Source organism: Helianthus annuus, chromosome 4, assembly GCF_002127325.2.
Source record: "Helianthus annuus cultivar XRQ/B chromosome 4, HanXRQr2.0-SUNRISE, whole genome shotgun sequence".
NCBI classification, from domain to species: Eukaryota; Viridiplantae; Streptophyta; class Magnoliopsida; order Asterales; family Asteraceae; genus Helianthus; species Helianthus annuus.
Window position 1 is genome coordinate 154,117,195 of NC_035436.2, and position 20,055 is coordinate 154,137,249.

Below are 20,055 nucleotides of genomic sequence, written 5' to 3' on the forward strand. Positions count from 1 at the left end.
AGATGGTCCTTAGGAACCTTCTTTTAGCACTTACCTAGGATGGTATATGTGAAGATCCCAGCAATCTCTGCTTGGTGAAGTGGTCAAAAATGAGCAGGATTCAGGCTGCATTTAAAGAAAACGACAGCACACTAGACACGGCCCCGTGTTCGCTGGACACGGCCCCGTGTGCAGAGAAAATCTTGACACATTTTGTCCGTATTCTGACAGAATCAGCAGAGAATCTTCTGAGTGAACACGGGGACGTGTTGACCGGGCACGGCCCCGTGTCGGTAGGCTGTTTCATGGAGTTTTGTTGCTACTAAGGAGTTTATTTATATCGGGTGGTTCTTGATTTGTTGGAATAACCCCAAAGTGCCTAAGATACCTTAATTGTCCTATACTAAGGCGAGAACGCAAGAGGTTATCAGTGAAGGTAATTCCTATTTTCATTCTAGGTGGACAAGTCCAACCCTTTTCCGGGCTCTCGTTAAAGAAGGTGTATGCCGAATCGCTCAGGTCTATGTATGCATCGAACGAAGTCGATGGGGAGTCCTTCACGGCACAATCGACACAGGGACGACTATCGTCCACGTCTTTTCTAGGTATGAAGGTATTTTCGGGAGCAACGAGGTTGTCGGAATGCGGTTCCAACATTTCCTCATGGTCATCATCTTGGGATGGATCTATAAAATCCTTCCTAAGTTCTTTTGACCAATTGAGAATTAGTTCTTCTAGTTGAAATAACTCGTCAAGGAGCATTTCTCCTAGAATATCTGGCTGGGCGCATTCAAGGGAGAGATAGTGCTTATTTTTACTTTCGTCCCTCTTAAGGTTACAAGGAATCGGTGGGTCTATATAGTGGGGCCTATAATTGAGAAAATAACATTTTAATTCCTCATGTTCGCCTCCACATAATCGACACCACAAACCATAAGAGTGCCGAAAGTAAAAAGAATTACTATCACTCATGTTTGTGTCAGAAATTACCAACCGCCGGGATCTAACGGTTCTGTTTTCAGTAACTGAATCTTGGGCACGGGGGCGTGTTGAGTGGACACGGCCCCGTGTTCAGCTTACTGTCCGACTTAAAACAGGATTGCCAGTTCCAATGATTTAGCACGGGGGCGTGTTCAGCAGGCACGGCCCCGTGTTAAGCTCTGCAGAAGCTGAAAATCTAAGAAAAAATCCTAAAAAAATAAAGAAAAATAAAAATATGATTAGGCCGTTGATTCCTAACTTTCTTAAAATCCTTGTGTCCCCGGCAGCGGCGCCAAAAACTTGATGTGTGTCGGTGTGTATATAATTTTGATATATATTTAAGCCCCTTTTACACTTTTAGCCAAGTTTTAAATTTATAAAACACGATATTTACTAACACTAAACACACATATGGGCAAGTGCACCCATCGTGGACGTAGTATAGTGTTGGTAAGATACCGAGGTCGTCCAAGGACACAAGAGTTTTTAATACCGGTTTATCCTCAACGTCTAATCAAATCAAAAAGTGAGAAAAATGTTTTAAACTAAGAAAAATAAAAACTAACTAAATGCTGAAAAATAAAATAAAATAAAAACAGATAGACAAGATGAATCACTTGGATCCGACACGTGTGTTAGTATAACCTTTGATTATTTTCGCACTTTTGCACTTGTTTAAGAGATTATCTTAGTTATTGTAGTAGCCCCTCTTTTGAAGGCGACGTTACCCTCAACCCAGTAGTTTGAGTCAGCAAGGATACAATCCTAAAGAGTCGGATTATTGAAAGATAATGAATTAAGTTATTAATGCAAATTGTGGTAGGCCCCGCTTTTGGCGGTGACGTTACCCTCGGCTAAGTAGTCTGAGTCAGTAGGGATACAGTCCTAAATAGCCGGGTTATAGTATTAATAGTAGTTAACTTATGAGGGGGTCAAAGAGTTTGGATCCCCGCCATCCAATACCTATGGGTATTGAAGGAGATCCTACTAAATTTGACCCAGGTCCCAAGCAGGACCTCTAAACGCTGAACAAGGGCAAGACCCTTACCAAACCGTTCCCTTAACCCCCGACCAGGTAGCCAACATACGTCCATATAGACCGTGGAGATATGAATGGTGAAAATCTTTTATTTTATATAGACAGTAAAATAATGCCAAGACATCACGGACAAACGATAAGGAAAGATCACCTTCAACATAAGTAACTAGTTATTAAAGTCATTAATACAAAACCAAATAAAACGTGCAAAAGATTAAAAATAAAAAGTATTATACTAAACACTTGTCTTCACCAAGTGATGTAAGAGACTTAGGCAAACATGGCCTTGATTGTCAAGAACTCTTACGATCAATCTTGGATCCCGAGACGACTCACACACTCTACGATGGACAATGGATGATGGTGGTGGATGATGGTGTTATGGTGGTGGTGGGTGGTGGATGAAGTGTGAGAGAGGCGGTGTGCCAAGGGATGAAATGGAATGAAGCCAAGCACCCCTATTTATAGGCTGAACAGAAGGCTGGGCACGGCCCCGTGTCCGCTGGACACGCCCCCGTGCCCGTCTGACATTCTCTCTCTTCATTAATTGTAATTCGCAATTACAATTAATGCGGCTGCTGTACTTTCACCACGCCCCCGTGCCCGCTGGACACGGCCCCGTGGTGGCCAATGGAAGCTTCTACTGGTTTGTCTTTTCTGCTGCTTCCTGGGCACGCCCCCGTGTTCGCTGGACACGGGGCGTGTTCAGTCTCTGTTTTCTCTTCTTTGCCTTGGGAGGTGCCGTTGAGGGTCCGGGCAGTCTACTTTTGTTCCTTTTCTTGTATTTATGTTAGAATTAGTTGTCTTTTTTGCTTCTTTTGTGATTTTGAGCTCATTTCATCCTGAAAATACAAAAGGAAGACAAAAACACTCTTTTTCCAACATTAGTACTTAAAAAGGGTTAGTTTTATGCTTAATTGATGTGATTTATATGTTGCATTTTACACACATCAATCTCCCTGATAAGGTAACTTGCATCTTGAGGGTCCACGCAACGCAGTAGTGGCCCTAAGAAGGATCTTCTGTACAAAATTCCTTCATTCATCTCGTAAAACAGCGCTTTGTTTTGTATTTTCCTGGCTTCCTCCTTGTTCTCCGGAAGGATTCCTTCTTGCAGATACTGAATGATAGGAGTCATCCACGAAGGTGGCCCTATCTCAATCACATTGACCTGACGCAACAAAACAGATGGGTTTTTTAGGACTTCAATTCTTACATCTTTGGCGAGATGTTGGAAAGCCGTTGAAGAAGCTTGCTTAGCGCGTCTACTGCCTCATTGTTGGTATTTTTGAAATCCAACTTGATGGCATAGGTGAACTCATGTTTCTCTGGGCTAACAAGGCGCAAACCAGCTCCTGCGCCGTCTTCATTTGAGGCTCCATCAGTGTATAGCAACCATAATTCATCTGATGTGTCTTTGATGGGTGTATCAACAACTTCACGCTCTTTGCTCTTATCTTCTGGAACTTCAATGATGAAGTCCGCTAATACTTGGCCTTTAATGGCTGGGCGCGGCCTGTACAAAATGTTGTGGCCCCCTAGTTCAATTGCCTACTTTGTCAAGCGACCTGATGTTTCTGGCTTTTGCAAGATTGTGCCGATATGGAAGTTAGTGAGTACAGTTATTACATGCCTAGTGAAATATCTGTGCAGCCCCCTGGAGGCGTGTAGCAGCGCGAGCACTAACTTTTCCATGGTTGAGTATCGTGTTTCTAGATCCGTGAGCATCCTACTAACATAGTAGATTGGAGTTTGAACTCCGTCTCTTTCTACCAACAATACCGACCCAACTGCTTTGTCCGAAGAAGACAAGTACAAAATGAGTGGTTTTTTCTCAAATGGCGCGATTAGGGTAGGGAGCTTGATCAAACACTCCTTCACTTGTTGGAAGGCTGCTTCCGCTTCTGGCGTCCATTTGAACTCTTGCTTTTTCACGCAGTTGCGCAAGGTACTGATAAAAGTGTAAGATTTTGCAGCGTGGTTTGATAAAAAACGATTAAGCGCGGCTAGGTGGCCGGCCAATCTTTGCATTTCTTTGATAGTGCGCGGTGATGGCATCCGCTCAATGGCCTTAACTTTTTCAGGGTTGACTTTGAAACCGTCGTTTGTAACCACGAAGCCTAAAAATTTGTCTTCCTCCATACCAAAAGAACATTTCGCTAGATTCAGCTTCATGTTCACGCTCCTTAGAGAATTAAACGTCTTCTCTATGTCCTTTAGCATCTGGTTCTCCTCGGGACTTTTGATCACAAGGTCGTCAATGTACACTTCGATATGCTTTCCGATGTCATCAGCAAATATCGTATCCATCAGTCGCTGGTAGGTTGCGCCAGCATTCTTGAGCCCAAAGGTCATATTTGTATAACAGAAGATTCTGATGTCAGTGCGGAAAGCTGTCTTATCCTCATCCTCCAGCTTCATCTAGACTTGATGATATCCATTGTAGCAATCTAAAAAACATTTCCACATGTATGGCGCGAGAGAGTCTATCTTCTTGTCGATCTCAGACAGTAACAATCTTTGGGACATGCCTTATTGAGATCTGTGTAATCGACACACATGCGCCATCCTCCGGTAGACTTCTCGACCAAAACAGGGTTTGCAACCCAACTTTGGTAGCGCACCTCCCTCAGTATACCACAATCTTACTCATTCATGGCTTTTGTCTTATCCGCTCCTAGGCTGCGCCTTCTTTGTACTTTGGGCTCTACGGAAGGATAAGTGTTTAAACAATGTTCAGTGACGTCGCGTGGGACAACCGTCATGTCAGACGGGGTCCAGGCGAAGATGTCCATGTTTCTGAACAGTAGTTGCTTGAGGTGCGTCCTGATGCTTGGTGAGATAGCATGGCCTATCGTCACCGTCTGTTCTGGGTACTTGCGGTTCTAGATCCATTTTTCCGGCTCGGTTGTTGAAATTTTTGCTTCTTTGACTGGGCGCGCATCCTCTGCTGCCATCACCTCTTTTTTTGCATAGATAATCGCCACCCCGTCTCAGTTGGAAAACCAATGGCTGGGGTTGGAGGTTACCATGTTCATTTCTCATTGAGTTTCTCACCTAATTAAAACATTATGCCTTGATTTGACTTGCATCACCATAAAGTTGACGTTTGTAGTTCTGAAATGTTTCACGTCCGATAGCGTGACGGGGAAACTGATCTGGCCTAGTGGGAAGACTGTTTCGTTGCAAAATCCGGATAGAGGGTAATCCACAGGCTCGAGGCGCGCTTTGTCTTCGCCGTTAAACTGATTGAAACATTGTTCATAAATGATATCATCTGTGCTTCCCGGATCGAGGAATACGTACTCTGTTTCATAGTGGCCTATGATGTCGGTAATGACAACGGGGCGCGTGGCCCATGGTCCCCCGCGCACGATCGGAAAGATGACTTACTGTTCTTGCCATGCTGGTTCAAACGGGCATTTGCCTTTGCTTCTTGCGCTGTATCTTGGTCCATTGACAATGTGAGTTTCTAGACGCCTAACCTTCTTCTGATTTCCATCATCATTCCTCTGAATCTGGCGCGTCTATTTGCGCACATTCTTGACCCGATGGCTTAACTTGCCGCTTTTCAGTGCCTTCTCGATCTCTTGCCTAAGACTGATACAGTCATCCGTCAAATGACCTGTATCCTTGTGAAAATCGTAGTACAGGTTCGGGTCTTGCCCCTTCTTGTTTGTCATAGGCTTTGGTGCCTTGAAGTAATGATTCTCCGTCATGAGCACCTCTTTTGGTGTCTTAATGAGCGGAGTCCAGTGTTTTTCTCGATTCTCGTTCCTGACTGCCTTTCGATAACCGATGCGATCAATTGTGTCTCGCGCGTCTTCTTTAAAGCGAGGCCTTTCTTTATAACCGCTGGACTGGTTCGCTTTCCATCCAGGGTTTCTGTTTTTGTTTCGCCTGTTGTTGTCGCGCGAGCTTCTCTTGGAAAAACGATCTTCGGTGTAAGAGTTTTTGGTTCCAGCCAATGATTCTTCAGTTTGCGCAACTATCTTTGCGACTGCCATGAGTTTGTCCCATTATTTGGGCATACCGTCTTTTCCTGTGATAGTCCTGATTAGACTATCACATCGAATGGCTTTCTTGAAGTGAGCGTGCATCAGTTGTTCGTTTACATCATCGATCTCCAAACACTCCTTGTTGAAACGAGTGATAAAATCTTCTAGCCTCTCGTTGTCTCTGCGCCAGATGTCTGTTACTTCAGACGTATCGCGCTGATAACGTCTTTGCTGGCTAAAATGGTTTACAAATTCGGTTCTGAAGTCGACTCATAACTTGATTTTTCCAAGCGTAAGGCTGTCAAACCATGCGCGAGCAGCCCCTGTGAGAGTCTGGATAAACAGATGGCACCACATTGGCATGTTCCATCCTCCAAAAACACCAACGCTTGTAAATACTCGAACGTGATCATCTGGGTCAGTGAGACCGTTGAACTTTCCCATTGTTGAGGGTAATTTTTCTTTTTCTAGCGGGGCTGGAGCAATCTTTGAAATGAACTTCGAGTGTTCGTCAGCTTCAGCTGGTCTATAGACGAGGCTGAAATTCGGTTCTGCTTCTTCACTGTATGCGATGCGCTGCCTTGGTCTGTAAGACCCATGATTTTTTTGCAAACGGTTGAAAACTGAGGAACCTTTATCCTCTTGCCAAGTATAATCATCCGGATCCGTGTCGTCCCATTCGTTGTTCATATTGCGCGGCCCCAGCCGTCTATGAACTGGACCCCTTTGCACATTTGATGGATGGTCATAATAACTGCCTGTCTCCCTACGTGTGTCTCGCGTGTGATGTACGCTTGGCCTTCTCTGGGGAGGAGGTTTGTTGATTCTTCCTTAAATGTTTTATTGCGGGGTGTCTGGCGCGCCCCCTGACTTGGACCCGGAGGAGTAACCAATGATGGTTCTGCTTGCAGAATTGCTTGCTGCGCTCTCAGAGACTGATACGCAGCATTTATAGTAGCAATCTGTTTGGCGTACCAGGAAGCTAAAGTTTCGCCTTCTGGTAGCCCTAGTAGCGCCGAAATGTTCGGGTTTGGAGCTGAGTTTGATGGACCAGCGACATGGCTTACTGGGGTTCCCGTTTGAGTGATGCAAGTGACGCTCGCGCGGGGTCCCCCAGTGTTCGTTGCTTCGATTTCGGCTATCTCCTCAGCAGGTTGGACTTGGACATGCGGATTGTCCTCTCCCGTTCCTACGTTAGAGTTTGTGCCGAAACCGAAATCAATAATTATCCCTTGACCAGCCATGATCAAGAGAATAGAAAACTCAGAAAAAAGAAGACAAGGTGATTGTAAAAATCGGTGGGCGCCAATGAAGAAACACGGAACTAATTTTAGGGTTAATTAGTTTGGTTTATGTTTCAATCATGCGGGTTAATCTTCTTAAACTTTTCTGAGCTCCGAAGTGATCCGTTCTTCCTGCAAAACAGTAACACCGTTAGCTCGTTAAGAGGGGAATATGGGGGTTTCCCTCTTAACCAGACTCCAGCGTGATAATAAGTAACTACTTTGAGGAAATAAGTGTGTGTTAAGAGTGAGAGTAGAGGGAATGGAATGTTTAACCTGTGTATGGAGGTCTCTATTTATAGCTGGAGAGGTGTAAGAGGAGATGGGCTGATGGGCCTTGGGCCGGAAGGCCGGAAGGCGACAACAAGGAATATCCTCCTTGTCTCACTAGTGTCGACCGTTAATGTCTTCTAGAAGCTCTCCGGTGCTGGCGCACCTTGATTGGAGCCACATGTCAAAGTTCTCGGCCTTGTTGTCCCTCTGCCATCAGCAGTTAAGTGGAGTTCATGGGGCAGTTTTCGCCGCCCCCTGATTAGTGCAACGTAGGCGTCCTTGTTTACTCCCTGTCTCCTGCACGTCAGACAATCGTATAGCACGATAGAGCACAGCCTGGTGGACGCTGATTGGCTCATCCTTCTGCCACTTGTACCTTTTGTACTCTCTGAAGTGGCCTTGCGCCATAACTCCTGCGCGACCTTTGCTATGCACGTAACTAGCCCGCGCAAGGTTGTAGGAGCTGAAGGCTCTTATTCAGAACACTAAGTGTAAATGGTCTGCGCGTCTTTCTGGGACCATACCCCTTCAATGTGCTACTCGCGCGAGGTCAGGCTTTGCTTGAGCAGTCCACGCGGGGTCTGAAGATTGATTAGCTTACTAATTAAGGAGTATGGTCTGGCGCGCGACTTAAATGGTCCGCGCTTCTTTTTGGGACCATACCCCTTCAATGCGCTACTTGACAACTTGGGCACTTGTGAGTTGTGACCTTCACGCTCCAACTTGAGGGAAAGTATTAGATATTATTTGATTTCGGTCATATCTTCCCCTCCTAATCATCTCATAAATTAGCTTCTGGTAATTAAATTGTTTGTGAACCGTTTGTATTTTATGTATCTTTTCCTCTCATGTCTATTTAAATTTATTATGATTTTGTTAAAGTTGCATTGTTTTTTTTTTTTTTTTTTTGAACGGCCAAGGAATCCTCTAAATGGGCTATTGGCGAAATTCACCACATCGGATACACTCACATCCGGCCTGGGAAAAACCCTCACCTAGAGCCGAAGCCCGTGAACACTCGCCCAAAGGCACGACAGTGCGATGAGGTAAAACTCGCTTAGTTCAAGGATCAAACTAGCGATCTCCACCTATTCGCCTAGTCTCACATCATCATCACCAGGTGCCGCAGAAAATAATGGGGAGGGCAGGAATCGAACATGAGTCCCTTAAAACACCAAGTCTCTCCCTTACCACTCCACCACCACCTCATTAGCAAGTCGCATTGTTAATAAAGTATAATGTTTTTCTCTTGTATTTCTAGCCATTGTTGGAGAGTGTCATGAATGCAAGCGTAGTGGATGTTCTTGGCTGTTGACATTGTTCATGATTTTGCACTATAACTCTCATCATGGATACGCTTCTCTTTATCGATTTTGCTGGAAATATTGACCAAACCACTAGAACCACCAAAATTAGCTTCAAGGATCAAAAGAAGTCAAACGTTGACTTTTTTAGCAGATAAACTATAATTTCAGAAATCAAAATCTGTGGAAAAAACAGACTAAATCACTTCACATGCGGGTAGAATCAAACCTACCATCAAAGGTCAATATCCAGAGCAGCAAGACACTAAACCCCGAATTATCATGATTCAACACGCGGCGTCCTCAATATCTGCTATATTGATTTGATCCATTGATTTTGAGAGGTCATCAGCAGAGAATGGTACGCTGCACACCAAATGTTTCGTTAAATACAGAAATATTGCCACTAACATATATCAAATGTGTTCTGATAATTTATTCAACCTTAAATCATCATCCAACAAGAATGGGCCTGTAAAACCATTGATTGTATCTTTGCTCATCAGATTCTGCATGTCGAGAATTACCTGTCAACAGAATACAAACTGCACGTTTTACATATATCTTTTACAGGTGGTAATTTTGATCAGTTTCAGCTTGTGCTTTAGCTCTAACACGACGAATGGGTCAAACAGATCCAACGTTGACCAAAGTGTATTGTTAACAATAATTCGAAGATTAATGTAATAACAATAATTTTAGCACCAGACTTTTTCATGAAAAAATGTAAGAAAGCGGACAAAATGTTTCAGGTAAACCAACCCGACCTGTTTGGACCCATTAGCCAACCAAGCCTGTTTGACCCATTTGCCACCTCTACTATCTTGATACCAGAAACGAGCTTAAGAAGTGGGGTGTGCTATTATTTACTAAAAAAAACTATTCAAATGATTAATACCTTTGAAGAAATACTACTACATGTGGCGCATTTGTCATCCCAATACATAGTACTGATTCTGTAGAGCTGCCGTATGCTAAGAACCTACAGGTGAAATGGGTTTACCATCAGCTTAATATTCATAATTGAGTCAATGTCTATTGATCTCTATTAAAATATGAGAACTGAGACTCACTGGGCACAAATCATGACTTATTTCATATAGTCTTTGGCTTCCTAGGAATAACCTAAAACCAATAAATAAAAACTGTAAAGCAAAAGCTCACAAGGAAAACAATTAGATATAAAATTTGGAAAACTTAAAAAAAAAAAAAAAAGATATTAAGATGAAATACCAGGAACCCAATAGCTTGTCTAATGTGCTTGAGCTCATCCATAGTTATCGATAGCGGCCATAGCGACCACTATCGCGAATAACGTGGCGAGGCGACAGTTCTTCGCTATATGGTGTATAGCACTGAATAGCGTGAAAATAGTGAGTTTTGTTTTTTTAATTGTTTCCTTATATATAGGACATATTAGGTTTTTTTATTCACGTAACACACACTCTTCCCACTTCTTCATCGTCTCTTCATCTGCCGACCACTGTTCCTGCGAACTTTTTCTCCCAAGTTCCCAACTCAGTTTCAGGTACCAGTTTGTGTTCTGATCTTCTATTGAATGTTGATTCCTTCATCTTTCTTCCAGCGATCTTTTTTTTTTTTTTGAAAGATGAATTTCATTAACACCAAACGCCAAAACCCCAAGAAGGGGCGGCAAACAACCAAACAAACAGAACAAGCTTACATATTAACAAAATTACACCACTCTTCCCATTTAACTACACTATCCTTTGATCTAGAATTAAGCCATAAAAAGCCCACCGTTTTGATCTCCCGAATAATCCCCTCCAATTTCACAGGTTTGTTGTTGAATCTAGACTCGTTCCTGGCCTTCCATATACTCCAACACCCAACTCTAATAATACCTTGAATAACTTCTTTTTTCTTCCCTTTGAGACCGACATTCTCGTGCGATTCGAGTAAATCCCTCACCGAAAACGCCAAGATAGAAGGAATCTTGCACCACGAGCTCACAATAGACCATATTGTCGACGCTATACTACACGAAGTGAAAAGGTGTTCCACAGTCTCGTCCTCATTGCCGCAAAGCACACAAACTTGACTCCCCTGTCTATATTCCTTTTCTTGAGAGCATCCATTGTAGCCAGTTTGTCCATACCGAGTCTCCATATGAAGACGTTGCACTTCCGAGGGAGCCATCTACACCTACTCGGATAATAATTCCCCTATGATCCAAGATTTTTTAACAATAACTCCTTGACCGATCCCACGCTAAACTGATTATCCACCGATCCTGTCCAAACCCACTTGTCTATATCCTCCAGGTTGAAAAGCAGGCTACATAGACCAATTAACTCGTCGACCTCTTGCCCGGCCTCCAGCGATCTTCTATCTTTATGATTTATTAATGATCAGTAATAGACTAATAGTATAAATATCATGCATGAGTTTCAAAAACCACAATATTTATTGTTATTTATTACTTCAGAGTTGATGCTTATTTATTGTGATAGTAATAGTATAACTACAAATACCGAATCTTTCTTTATGATTTAAATGATCAGTAATATTATAAATATCGAATCTGCTTATGATTTAAATGATCAGTAATATTATAAATATCGAATCTGCCCTCAAGTATCAACTGTTAACAGAATGGGCAGTGAAAAGACTAACGATCCTGATTGAACTTACGGGACGCTGGTAGAAGGAACCAATAGCTCGGTAAAGTGCAATTTTTGTTCTTTTGTTTCAAGTGGCGGGATTACAAGGCATAAACATCACCTTGCTTGGGATTCCCCGGATGAGGCAAGATGTCCCAAAGTTCCCGTTGACGTGAAAAATCTATTCAAAAAACTTGTTGAGAAGAAAAAACGTGTAAAAGAGACGTCAAACATCATACCACATTTTGATGAAGTGGTCGACTTAGAAGAAAATGATGAAGATGAACAAGCGGGTCAACCTCAATCTAAGGGAAAGAGAGTTGGTAGGAAGAAAATGATGAAGTCGGTACTACTAATTCTAATAAAAAAACAAAAGGCCCTATGTATGCAATGTTCAAGCCATCGCTTACATCGGGGAAAAAAGGGGGAAACTTGGTAGGAAGAAAATGATGAAGTGGTCGATTTAGAAGAAATGATGAAGATGAACAAGTGGGTCAACCTCAATCAAAGGGAAGGAGAGTTGCTTCATCAATCAGTACTACTAATTCTAATAAAAAAGCAAAAGGCCCAATGTATGCAATGTTCAAGCTATCGCTTACATCGGGGAAGAAAACGGGGAAACTTGGTAGGAAGAAAATGATGATGTCGTCGATTTAGAAGAAAATGATGAAGATGAACAAGCGGGTCAACTTTCAATCAAAGAGAAAGAGAGTTGCTTCATCAATCGGTACTACTGATTCTAATAAAAAAGCAAAAGGCCATATGTATGCAATGTTCAAGCCATCGCTTACATCGGGGATGAAAAGGGGGAAACTTGGTACGAAGCGTACAGCACAATGAAACACAAAAGAAACTAAGACTTGATGCGGTTCAAATGTTTTCTCGTTGGATGTACGATGCGGGGCTTTCTTTCAATGCGGTGATCTACGATAGTTTGGGGCTCGCAATTGAAGCGATTGGTAGATATGGGTGCGGAATGAGAACCCCTACCTATCATGAGGTACGTGTTCTTATGCTGAAGTTAGAGATGGAACACACCAAAAAAAATTTGCATGATAATGAGGTTGAAAAGTCAACATATGGGTGTTCCTTGATGGCTGATGGTTGGAGAGATCGGAAAGGAAGGGCATTAATCAACTTCCTAGTAAACACTCCTCGAGGGAGTATGTTCGTTGAATCAGTCGATGCTTCTAGCTATGCTCACACATGTAACCATTTAAGTCTTTTTTTTTGTTAATACTTACTAGAGGTGAAATATTTAGTAACTTATAAAATATCTTGTAGGTGAGAACATGTTCAAATTGTTTGACCGATTAATTCAGGAGGTAGGGCCGAATGATATTATTCAAATTGTGACTGATAGCGCAAGTAACAATGTAGTTGCGGGTAAACTTGTGGAAGAAAAATACCCAGACATATATTGGACTCGATGTGCGGCCCATTGCATTGATTTGATGCTTGAAGACATTTTCAAGTTATCCGATTTAAAGGGTTGTTTTGAAAGAGCAATTGCAGTGAACACATACATATATAACCGCACATTGCTACTCAACATGATGAGAGCAGGGCAGAAAAACATGGGGACTGGCCTTTACAAAAGCAGGCCCATCAAAAGGCAATGGGGACTGGCCTTTACACGAACAATCCAGCAATGGGCCTTCAACAGATCAGACCAGCTAGGGGTACACATAAACCAGTAAACCGCAGTCAGATGAACTTCCGAGTTAGGCGTTCGGGTTTGGAATTAATGGACTTCGTGTGTCGAAGTTATAAGGGTTCATGTTGTTTCCTGGCTGGTTCTTATGCTGCTTATCAGGTCGCTTATGTTGTCGTTACTCAAGCATAAAATCCAGTTATGGTCCATGTTTGAAATTGTTACTGGTATGGAGTGGAATGCCCAGCTGTGGTTTACTCAGTTCTGCGATAGCTGGCCTACATGGTTCTCTCTCAAGCCCAGAAAAGGCAATAGCAAGTGGGTCGCTAATGAGAAGGCCTGTTCATCTGACTGCGTGAACTCTCTCATCATGAACTCTCTCATCATGCTGAGTAGCAATGTGCAAATATATGTATGTGTTCACCGCATTTACCCTTTCAAGACAACCCTTTAAATCGGGTAACTTGAAGATGTCTTCAAACATCAAATCAATGCAATGGGTCGCACATGGAGTCCAATATATGTGTGGGTATTTTTCTTCCACAAGTTTAACCGCAGCTACATTGTTACTTCCGCTATGAGTCACAATTTGAATAATATCCTTCGGCCCAACCTCCTGAATTAATCAGTCAAACAATTTGAGCATGTTTTCGCCTACAAGATATTTTATAAGTTACTAAATATTTCACCTCTAGTAAGTATTAACAAAAAAAAAGACCTAAATGGCTACCGATGTGAGAATAGCTAGAATCATCGACTAATTCAACGAACATACTCCCTCGAGGAATGTTTACTAGGAAGTTGATTAACGCTCTTCCTTTTCGACCTCTCCAACCATCAGCCAACAAGGAACACTCATATGTTGACTTTTCAACCTCATTATCATGCAAATTTGTTTTTGGTGTGTTCCATCTCTGATAAGGCCCCACTCAAAGTTTATTCGAGAAAACGGAAGCGGGTCGGCGAAATCAACATGGGTCAGCTCATTTACGTTTTCAGAATTGGATCCATTGGGTCAGCCCAATTGTGGAATTAAAAAGGAGTGGGGAAGCAGTTCACATGCATGAGTAGTGGAGCAGTCAGTAACTGTCAGAGTAGTGGAACAGTTTGTAACTGTCAGAAGTATTATAAAAGCAGGCTTACGTTCATTTTACTTTTTGTCTTGTTTTTGTTAGTTTGTAACTGTCAGAAGTATTATAAAAGCAGGCTTACGTTCATTTTACTTTTTGTCTTGTTTTTGTTTATCTGGTTATTGTAATTTGGAGATTTTGCCCCATCTCGAATAGGGCTGTTTATTTCAATTCAATCAAAGAAGCCTGCTTTTGTTTTTAAATCCTTATCATTTGGTTCCATTGCCGGGAATCGAACCCGGGTCTCCTGGGTGAAAGCCAGATATCCTAACCGCTGGACGACAATCGAACCAAATGATAAGGATTTAAAAACAAAAGCAGGCTTCTTTGATTGAATTGAAATAAACAGCCCTATTCGAGATGGGCAAAGTCTCCAAATTACAATAACCAGATAAACAAAAACAAGACAAAAAGTAAAATGAACGTAAGCCTGCTTTTATAATACTTCTGACAGTTACAAACTGTTCCACTACTCTGACAGTTACTGACTGCTCCACTACTCATGCATGTGAACTGCTTCCCCACTCCTCTTTAATTCCACAATTGGGCTGACCCAATGGATCCAATTCAGCACTGGAAACGTAAATGAGCTGACCCATGTTGATTTCGCCGACCCGCTTCCGTTTTCTCGAATAAACTTTGAGTGGGGCCTTATAACTTCAGCATAGGAACGCGTACCTCATGATAGGTAGGGGTTTCATACCACACACATATCTACCAATCGCTTCAATTGCGGGCCCCAAATTATCGTAAATCACCGCATTGAAAGAAAGCCCCGCATCATACATCCAACGAGAAAACTTTTGAACCGCATTAAGTCTTAGTTTCTTTTGTGTTTCATTGTGCTCTACGCTTCCTACCAAGTTTCCGTCTTTGTTCGCCGATGTAAGCGATGGCTTGAACATTGCATACATATGGCCTTTTGCTTTTTTATTAGAATCAGTAGCACCGACTGATGAAGCAACTCTCTTTCCTTTGATTGAGGTTGACCCGGTTGTTCATCTTCATCATTTTCTTCTAAATTGACCACTTCATCAAAATGTGGTATGTTGTTTGACGTCTCTTTTACATGTTTCTTCTTCTCAAAAAGTTCTTTGAATAGATTTTTCACGTCATCGGGATCCTTGGGACATCTCGCCACATCCAGAGAATCCCAAGCAAGGTGATGTTTGTGCCTTGTAATCCCGCCACTTGAAACAAAAGAACAAAAATTGCACTTTACCGAGCTCTTGGTTCCTTCTACCAGCGTCTCGTAAGTCCAACCAGGATCAGTAGTCTTTTTACTACCCATTCTGTTAACAGTTGATACTTGAGGACAGATTCGATATAGTAAGAAGCTAATGAATATACTGAAGCAGATTCGATATTTATAATACTACTGATCATTTAAATCATAAACAGATTCGATATATATATATATATATATATATAGAGAGAGAGAGAGAGTGCGGTTAACATACATTACGCGTTATCGTACTTCACGTACGCGACGCTGTAAACCGTCGGATCAGGCAATGATCACGCATGGGACACAAAAATAACGCATGGGATCAGATTTTTGGTGATAATCACGCATGAGAAGTGATAATCACGCATGGAAGTATAATCACGCAAGTTGAGATGGTCAAAAAAATAATAACGCACGTTATATATTTGGTCGCGTACGTTAATGTAGGTTAAGGCGTTTTGTACATTATACTTTCTCTATATATATGATATTTAAATCATAAAGAAAGATTCGATATTTGTTGTTATACTATTACTATCACAATAAATAAGCATCAACTCAGAAGTAATAAATAACAATAAATATTGTGGTTTTGAAACTCGTGCATGATATTAGTCTATTACTAATCATTTATAAATCATAAAGATATTTATGAATATTAATAAATAACAATATTTATGAATATGTGCTACGTGAATAAAAAAAACCTAATACGTCATATATATAAGGAAACAATTAAAAAAAACAAAACTCGCTCTTTCACGCTATTCAACGCTATACACCATGTAGTGAAGAACTGTCGCCTCGCCACGCTATTCGCGATAGCGGTCACTATGGCCGCTATCGATAACTATGCCCGCGAAGACCAGATTTGCGACCGATTTCATCACTCTAAATTGTTTCAAGGTAAACAAGCAAAACTTAAAAAAATGTTCACCTCCGAAAAGTGGAACACAAGCAAGTTCGCAAAGCAGACGGGAGGTGCACGGATAGCTATAAAATAACTGGATTTATAGGTTTATGTTAAATATACATGTAAAATAGCATATATACAATGATATTTTGATGTAATATACATATAAAAATTTTCATAATTCTTTTTCTAGTGCATTGCTATTTATAAAATAGCGGTTGCTATTTGTCGTTATTCGCTATGTAGCATATAGGTCCCTTGTTGCTATTTGTCGCTATTCCTGCATACTGAAATTTCATTTCCCAAAAGTCAGTGAAACTTGATAGATACAAGGTTACATAAAAACCCTAATAAGTTAGCCCACCATTCCGTTGTGTCAAGCTCATATATACCTACTCTATAATAAACATAATATAGAGATACATATCCTAAAGTTATAACTTCGGATCTTTAGCTAACACTAAGATGAGTAGCAGCAACATGAAAAGAAACAACTAAAAATAAGACAAGGATAACTAAGATGAGATACATATCCTAAAGTTTAGGATACATATTTGTATATTTTTATAATTATCTTGTATTAATTTGATTCCCCGAACTGCTCAAGTGCGATTGTACCGGCCACCCATCCACTTCAATCAGCCGACACATGGCAGCGGTTGCCCCAACTCTAGTCACCAGCCTGGAAATCCACAGAATAGGCATCAGGGGTCTGCAAAGAGGTCGCCGTCCCAACCTATGTGGCCAAATTGGTGGATGGCCCTGGCCCAGCCCACTTCACCTTGCTTGTGCCTCCTTGCTTTACCAAACCCAACCGGGTTGGGCATCTCCTTGGCCTACAGCCCACAAGATCCCTCATCAACAAAACCAGGCTCAGCAGCCCAATCAGCCCAGTTTGACAGGCCCTCATTAGGCCCACCTGACTTAAATAAACCCACTAGACCCAAATCAGCTTGGAGAGGCTTTTTAGGCTTTCACTACAGATGACACTATTAAGTTTCAGAACCAGTGTGGTTTATGAACACTGAAGCTTAGTCTCACATAACGGGTGATTCGAGTATGCTATCTAATCCTAGTGTCACGGATACCTTTACTAAAGGCCTGCCACGTCAACTTTTTCACCATTTCAAGTCCAGCCTGTGCATCCAATTCTCTCCTTCTTCATCTGAGAGGATGTATTAATGTGTATATAGCATATATATTAGGATACAGATCTCATATATAATTCTATAATTATCTTGTAATTATTTGTTTCCCAGGGTTGCTCAAATCCGGTTGTACGATGTATACTTATTTGAGTTTTAGTCAATGAAAGAATTCATTCAGATTTCAATAACTCTCAGTAAGGAAGACAAAGAAAGTTTACCTCTTCAGTTGCCTTGTAGCACCATTGTTCCAATTTAGACAATCCCGCCTGGACATATTCACCATTACTGACAAAGCAGCACTCTCGGTTCAACAGAACGCTGCAATCATAAGTTATAAAACTAATATTAAATGTAAACGAACAAGCTTGCACTCATGCAAGTAAGCAGACATATACTAGAAACTTCTTGTCTCATAACCTGCACTCTCGGTTCAACAGAACGCTGCACTCATGCAACATGCATGCATATATGTGGCTCCAACCAAAGGTCTCATACAGACATGGTAAAGAAGAAACAAACATGTGATAATTATTGCACTTACGTTGTTACTGTTGAGCAAATCCAGGATGCATCCATTGGTGTTGACAATCATTTGCCAATAATCACCACTTCTCCCCCTTCTTGATGCCTACTTAAACAATTCACATATAATAAGCTATTAAGATGTTAAATATTACATGCATACATACACACACACACATATATAAGGAAGGCTATGAGCAGTTAGTTGAAGTACCTGAATGCACGGTTCAATCAATGGAGAGATTTGTGTCTTTAAGTTGTCACGTATCATCCCATATATCTCTACAACATATGCTGTTAGCTGCTGCTTGAAAAGCACAGCAGGATATTTGGCTTCCAGTTGCTGTCGTGTCAATACCAGACCAATAGGCTAGGCCAAGACATTGTTGTCATCTCTTGTTTCTTCATTCAAGACATTGGGTATATACGTTTTTTACCCCCCGTTTTATAGAAATTTTTGGTATATACGTTTTCGACCCCCGATCGGAAATCTCAAGCTTCGCCACAGCCTCCATCAAGAGTTCTTGACCGCAAGAAGTACAGAACAATTTGACAAAAAAGCAGCAAGAACCTAACCTAGTGAACTACAAAACAATTAGACTCAAAAAAATCAATAACCCTCAGTGCCATCTTTGATACGCATTTCATCAAACACCTTGCAGGCAGTCAAACTTTAACTTTTATTATTTGAGAAAAGTAACATAACCCAAAAAAAAACCGCATTCTTTATCATGAATGACACTAAATAGATGTTGAAGAAAAGGATTACTTACATCATTCTTCTTAACTTGTGCGATTTCATCCTTCACATTGAATCTTGAAACTTCAGACGTGTGCGAATCATTGGTATTTAGAGCATTTAATCTCTCAACTAATCCTTCCAATGTTGATAGAATTTCAGCAAATGAGCGTTCCAACCTACTCAAAAGCTTCCCATGCACGATGAGAGTTTTCTCGATGTCCAGATTGTTGTTGTCTGGCATTGCTAATTTCTTTGTCTGCCTCCAATCGTCAGAATATACTAGAGAAAAAGATGAAACGACCCCTCTTCGTTTTAAGCAAACGTTCGTTAACCTTTATCTAGACCTTACACTACTAATTAATTACAAAACGACCCCTATTCCCTTTGGATTCTAGAAGTCATGAGATGTATAAAGGGTCTTTTTTATTTTAGAGTAAACTGCTAAATTCGTATATGAGGTTTGACTCAAATTGTTAGATCAGTCCAAAATCAAGTTTTGTTGCTAAAATAGTCCCTGAGCCTAGTTTCTATTGCTATTTCAGTTCAATAAATTAACACTGTTAGAACATCAGTTAATGAAGAATGGGTAAAACTGCTAAATTCGTCCCTGAGGTTTGATTCAAGTTGCTAGATCAGTCCAAAATCAAGTTTTTTGAATTTGTTAATTATAAACTTATTTAGGTATATAATTTTTCTAGACTTGCATTATTTTTTTAAATTTTTTAATTATAAACTTATTTAGGTATATATTTTTTCTAGACTTGCATTAATTTTTTGAATTTGTTAATTATAAACTTATTTAGATTATAAACTTATTTAGGTATATAATTTGTTAATTATAACTCAATACTATTTAGATTAAGTGTGATCTTATTTAGATACTTACGTATATAACTACTAAATATTTACAAAGGTATAACAATAATAATATCCAAATACAGTTTAAGGCGGGTCCAGTTATAGTTATATTTATGTTCGTTGAATAAATCATTAATATCACAAGAGAAAAAAAATGGTAAATGACAGGTTCTTAATGCATCAATACTTGTACCAAATACATTATATATTTTCTTAAATGTCTTAAAATCTAAGATAAATTACAAGTCTACCCTGAATATATAATTTAAATTTGTGTTTAGTTATAAAACTATAAACAGAATGTAGCTCTTTTGGAGAGCGCAATTTTATTTGCCCTGTCTTAAACACTGGTTTGACACGACATGTTGTCTGACCTCAC

The 20,055-nt window shown here is 40.8% G+C and overlaps 1 protein-coding gene and 1 non-coding gene across 7 annotated transcripts; both read right to left on the reverse strand.

The window, feature by feature from the left end:
- Positions 1 to 8,978: 8,978 nt before the first annotated feature.
- LOC110936990 (myosin-9-like) lies at positions 8,979 to 19,127 on the reverse strand. Of its 6 annotated transcripts, XR_004890332.1 has the most exons (9): positions 18,850 to 19,127; positions 18,291 to 18,660; positions 18,096 to 18,182; positions 17,773 to 17,872; positions 16,431 to 17,571; positions 9,931 to 9,982; positions 9,756 to 9,839; positions 9,302 to 9,384; positions 8,979 to 9,223 (listed from the first exon to the last, which is right to left on the reverse strand). XR_004890332.1 is itself a non-coding variant. In XM_022179396.2 (8 exons), the coding sequence occupies exons 4-8, from the start codon at positions 17,835 to 17,837 to the stop codon at positions 9,145 to 9,147; spliced, it is 363 nt and encodes a 120-aa protein (XP_022035088.1). In that variant the 5' UTR covers positions 17,838 to 17,872; positions 18,096 to 18,182; positions 18,291 to 18,660; positions 18,850 to 19,127; the 3' UTR covers positions 8,979 to 9,144. The 6 variants fall into 6 exon arrangements, 5 of the variants coding, with proteins under 5 accessions (XP_022035088.1, XP_022035085.1, XP_035844444.1 ...); XM_022179396.2 differs by lacking the exon at positions 16,431 to 17,571; XM_022179393.2 differs by lacking the exons at positions 9,931 to 9,982; positions 16,431 to 17,571.
- TRNAE-UUC lies at positions 14,483 to 14,554 on the reverse strand. The gene has a single exon. It is a non-coding gene; the product is annotated as a tRNA-Glu (tRNA).
- Positions 19,128 to 20,055: the final 928 nt, after the last annotated feature.

What these genes read in the sequence shown, in the direction of transcription:
- LOC110936990 (XM_022179393.2), bottom strand. Translation starts at nt 18,130, where the DNA reads ATGGATGCATCCTGGATTTGCTCAACAGTAACAAC. An exon ending in GTAGTAGTATTTCTTCAAAG is followed by an intron (nt 9,385 to 9,755) that starts GTATTAATCATT and finishes TTCTGTTGACAG; the next exon opens with GTAATTCTCGACATGCAGAA. An exon ending in TTGTTGGATGATGATTTAAG is followed by an intron (nt 9,224 to 9,301) that starts GTTGAATAAATT and finishes TTTGGTGTGCAG; the next exon opens with CGTACCATTCTCTGCTGATG.